This window comes from Miscanthus floridulus, chromosome 1, assembly GCF_019320115.1.
Source record: "Miscanthus floridulus cultivar M001 chromosome 1, ASM1932011v1, whole genome shotgun sequence".
In the NCBI taxonomy this organism is placed as follows: domain Eukaryota; kingdom Viridiplantae; phylum Streptophyta; class Magnoliopsida; order Poales; family Poaceae; genus Miscanthus; species Miscanthus floridulus.
Window position 1 is genome coordinate 197,695,252 of NC_089580.1, and position 4,738 is coordinate 197,699,989.

At 46.7% G+C, this 4,738-nt stretch overlaps 1 protein-coding gene across 1 annotated transcript; it reads right to left on the bottom strand.

Annotated features, from left to right (window-relative positions):
* Positions 1-815: 815 nt before the first annotated feature.
* Positions 816-2,102, bottom strand: LOC136508460 (glutathione S-transferase F11-like). The gene is made up of 3 exons (XM_066503141.1): positions 1,836-2,102; positions 1,646-1,694; positions 816-1,571 (listed from the first exon to the last, which is right to left on the bottom strand). Exons 1-3 carry the CDS (start codon positions 1,986-1,988, stop codon positions 1,096-1,098), a joined length of 678 nt encoding a protein of 225 aa, XP_066359238.1. The 5' UTR covers positions 1,989-2,102; the 3' UTR covers positions 816-1,095.
* Between the last annotated feature and the right edge of the window lie 2,636 nt (positions 2,103-4,738).

Below are 4,738 nucleotides of genomic sequence, written 5' to 3' on the forward strand. Positions count from 1 at the left end.
AGAAATCGCGAGACGAAACTTTCGAACCTAATTAATCCATAATTAGACACTAATTACCAAATACAAACGAAAGTGCTACAGTACCCAAAACCCAAAAAATTTCGGATCTAAACGGGGCCTAAGTTTATGTTTTTTTCTAGTGTAGATCAAACTGAATCTAGGTTTAAATGACTCAATTCATATATATCTTCTCTTGGGCTCACGTGCTCCTTATAACAGGGAGCCCTTGAGAAACAATGGAGATCGAGTATGCTGAGGCCCATTGGCAATTCTTACAAGTTTTTCAGCTCAAACTCTGGTAAGATATAATGGAGAAAGAGCACACTTAGATATAGAGAAATCAAATGCAAAGTCTATCAGGAATAACTAATTGAAGAACTTCGTTGATGTGCATGTAGCCGTTTGGGCCATATGATTCAAAATTTCTAATGTCCATGGATTAGGAAGTTAGACACATCAATCTTTTTTTAATATGCAAGAGAGAGCTGTATAAACAGTTTGTTACAGAACATTATGTCACGTTCGCGAGAAAAAAAAAACATGTCATGCCGAAACAAGTGCAAAACTCGAGGTAGTTCTGGTTGTTTACACCAAGTCAGGCCGTTTCAGTTCATGTACTTGTCTCCAGTATTTCCACCATTGTCACCGCACCGAAATTTTCTTTTCGGCAATGTTGGTCACGATCCAATATCTTACAAGTAGAGAAGGTGTAAAACAAGTGTGAAATAAATAGTAGACCCTGAATGGACAATATATATGCGAGACGTCGTTGTTTTTCCAGTTTGATCTTGAGAAGCCAAATGTAGTGCGAACCAGCGAAAATGCCCGGACACATTTTTATTGATTGACCAATATTGCAAAAGGAGTTGATGAATACATCACAATACAATACCCAGAAAAAGATATACTGCTTATATATGCAGCGAAAGGAAGGCACGAGACACCGTATAGGCAGGCAGGCAGGCTTCACGTTATTTTAGCCCACAGGACGTATACGACGATACGACGAACTCGGCAACCACATCACGGTATGAAGCCTGACGACGAAGAAGCCGCCGGTGTCGGCGGCGAGGAAAGTACACGCCGGACGGCCGATCACTCAAAGGAGCCGGGGTGCTCCCTCTGCATCTTGATGACCTGCCTCCACGAGTCGCGGGTGGAGATCTTGTCGTACCACCTGGCGACGTGCTTCCTGGCGGTGAAGAGCTTCCTGCCCCTGTCGGAGGAGTTGACGATGTAGTGGGAGTTGGGGAGGTGGGAGAGGTCGGCGAGGGTGAAGTCGTCGCCGGCGAGGTACTCGTTCTTGGAGAGGATGTCGTCGTAGACGGCCAGCATGTTGTGCAGCTTCTTCTCTTTCTCCGCGACACGGGCCTCGTCGGGCCGCACGTCCTTGAGGTGCGGCGCGAACGCCAGGTGGAACACCAGCTCCGAGCTCGGCGCGTCGAAGCTCTGCGTCTCCGCCTGCAGCCACTGCTCGATGGACGCCCGCTCCAGCGACCCCGTCCCGTACAGCTTCTTGTACCCGTCGTCCGGGAACTGCGTGCACAGGTACCGGCAAATCGCCCTGGAATCTGCCATATATGCATACGTGTCAGAATCTGAATGCCGCCATGCATTTCATTTCTTAGTTGTTCTGAGTTCTTACCAACGATTGTTTTGTCACCGTGCTTGAAAGTAACCTGTCCAGTAGGATCCTGCAGAGCCACATCACCCACAGCAGAAGCTTAGGTTTTAATTTCTAGCATCTAGCCATCTCCAACTCCAAGAATTGAGTGAGAGAAACAACTGAATGCGACAGGCCATGACCAAGGTGGGTGATGATGACAATGACATACCCTGAGCTTGATGAACTCGGGGAGCTTGTGCGACTTCTTGAAGGTGTCGGTGCGGACGAGCTCGAACTCGAGGTTCTTCTCGAAGAGGCAGGTCAGCACCCTCGCGACGTCGGTGGACGCCGGCTGTCCGAACACCTGTAGCCCTGCCGCCATTGCTGCTGATCGATGTGTTGGATTGGAGATGACCTGCACTGCAGCGATCGAGAGCAATGTGCTGGATGACCGACCTGCTGCAGATGTGAGGTGAGTCAGACGCTGATGAGATGCCTGGATGAAGATGACGCCGACTCATCGGCGTCTATTTATGCAGGTGGATAATATGCTTGCCTTGCCGCCGAGGATTACAGCACGGCAGCGAAAAGAGAAAGCTCCCCCGATCCGCCTCAAAGGTAAAGAGCGTCAGGATTCTTGCTTGGATCGAGCAACCATGCATGCTTGCACGCACGCTGTCTCCGTCTCCAGGAAGCAAATTAAATTAAAAAGATCTCGCAGAAACGATAGATCACACAAGCTCGCCCATGCGGCGTTCATGATGCATGCGATCCTTTAGCAGCAATGGGGTGAGCAACACGAAAGATCCATCCATGGAGGTGTCGGAGGAATTGAATACTGCAAAGAAAGGATCGCCTACGTTGGATTTCGTACGGAATTGGCGCCAAAGATGGAGCATGTGGCTTATGTCGGGGTACAAGAATATAACTCGCTATGTAATGTTGGGCTTTATTTCATCAAACCTAAAGCTAGGTTCTGGATGCAATTTTCAGTGAGACACGGGACTAGGAATTCGATCGATCTGGTTTCGCCGGCCTAGCTAGAAACATTTTTTTTTCTTCAGCTGTACGTCCAGGTGCCTTTGAGTGTTAACAGGTAAAACAATATATCGGCAGCACAAAGATAAAGATGGTAGATCTGATCGAGTTGCAGTAACGATATGTCCCAGAAACTTGATCCCCCTATGCTGTTTTCATGTCAGTGCTCCATCTTACTCCCTCCGTCCTAAAATATAAGTGATCCAAATCTGTTTTAACCCAAACTATATTAAGTTTGACCAAATTTAAAGAGAAAAATATTAACATCTATTGCATCAAAGAGGTATATTAGAAACATACATTTCATAATGTATCCAACTAAGCTAATTTGAAGCTCTATGTATTTTTTATTTTTTTATATAAACTTGGTCTAAGTTACTACAGTTTTTTTTGGCTAACTTAAGACAAATTAGATCCTTATATTTCACGATAGAGGGAGTACGTGTGAGAATTCTGAGGATGCATGGCAACCAATTGCTTTCTTATTTCGGTGCATTTCGTTGTCCGTTTTGGAAACCCGTCCGCTGTACAAGTGCATATATTGTTTTTTTTTTTCAAATTCGCTAAAGAAAGGGGGGATCCAACCTAGGAGGAACTAGGTGGTTTGGTTTTTCATTGATCATTAAGAAGATAAATAGACACCCAAATTCAGTCCAAGAGAGGACTTGAATCTGGGTGGTTGGGTGTATGACCACACCTCCCACCCAACCAATTGAGCTAGGCTCACTTCCTCCAAAATCAGTCCAAATTCTCGTTGATGTTGACAATGGCGACATTTTTGGTAATGTATCTCACATTCTGTTGGTGTGGGACCCACAGGATACCCCGCAAGGAAGGGAGAAGAACTAGCCTGACTAGGATTCTTCCCCTGTAATCTTAGTAGTAGTATTATTCTGTAATCCCACTAGAAACTCTCATTATAAACTGACTAGGACTCTGGCCTCCTGACTATATAAAGGAGGGCAGGGCTCCTTAGATCGGGGGTTCAGAGACGACAATTGTACAACACAACACTTTACAATTAATCCAACGCAAAGGCTAACGCCGACTGGACGTAGGGCTATTACTCGATCTACGGTCGAGGGCCCGAACCAGGATAAATCGACTGTCTCTTGCGTTAACCGTTGAGTTCTGCATACGCTGAAGCTCGAACATACTACCCCGGGTACCCCCGTGGCAGGCTATCGGTGGTCAAACATCGACAGCTGGCGCGCCAGGTAGGGGCTTTCGGCGACTTTGCATCCGAGAGCTCGATGGACCTCGACAACATGATCTTCTCGAAGGGATCGACCTTCATCTTCGATTCATGGATCTACGAGGCAAGCGACAATGGCAAGCTCCAAGGCCGTCCCCTCGAAGATTCAGATCATCATCAAGACTATTCTATTTCGACGATAACAACAGATCAGCTTGCCGGAAGATTTGCGCAGCTCGTAATGTCCAATCCAACTCGGATTCCACGACTTCACGCATCCGATTCAAACTCAAGTTCCGCTTCCGAGACGAAGTCTTGTCCGAGTTCTTTCGGAAAACCGAGTTCTTTTCTGACAAAGCTCCGGAACACGACGTCAACCTATCAAGAACACTACTCGGAGTACACTCAGAATACTTCAAAGAAGTCGGGTCCTCTTCCGTTCGGACTCCACAACGTGGCAACATCCTATCAGACATGGCACGAAGGATCCACCTATCTAGTGCTTAGAATGCCACTAAAAGGAGCCCAGGAAGGTCTTGTTTTAACCATAACATCTCAAGACTGCATCGTTCACTGGCCAGGCACCATTCCTGAGGATGATGGCACCCAACTAGTCGACGATATGACAACAGCAACTCTACCATACCAAGAAGGAGATTCGATCTATGACCTCGAAACCTCTACTGAAGTTATCAACAGCTCTGGCAGTACAGAAATCAACGACGATGACATAACAACTCACACTAGAGAAGTATTCATGATTCGCCGTCCTTGATCACCATTGATCCCCCTGGAAGTACCCGACGTGAGGTCTTCAAATGAGTCCGAATCTAACATATCACCATTTATCCAGGGGCACGATGGTGAGACTGAGAGTCAGAGGCAAGCAAGAGAAAGAA

What these genes read in the sequence shown, in the direction of transcription:
- LOC136508460 (XM_066503141.1), bottom strand. Translation starts at nt 1,988, where the DNA reads ATGGCGGCAGGGCTACAGGTGTTCGGACAGCCGGCGTCCACCGACGTC. An exon ending in CCGAGTTCATCAAGCTCAGG is followed by an intron (nt 1,695 to 1,835) that starts GTATGTCATTGT and finishes GTGGCTCTGCAG; the next exon opens with GATCCTACTGGACAGGTTAC. An exon ending in CGGTGACAAAACAATCGTTG is followed by an intron (nt 1,572 to 1,645) that starts GTAAGAACTCAG and finishes CATATATGGCAG; the next exon opens with ATTCCAGGGCGATTTGCCGG.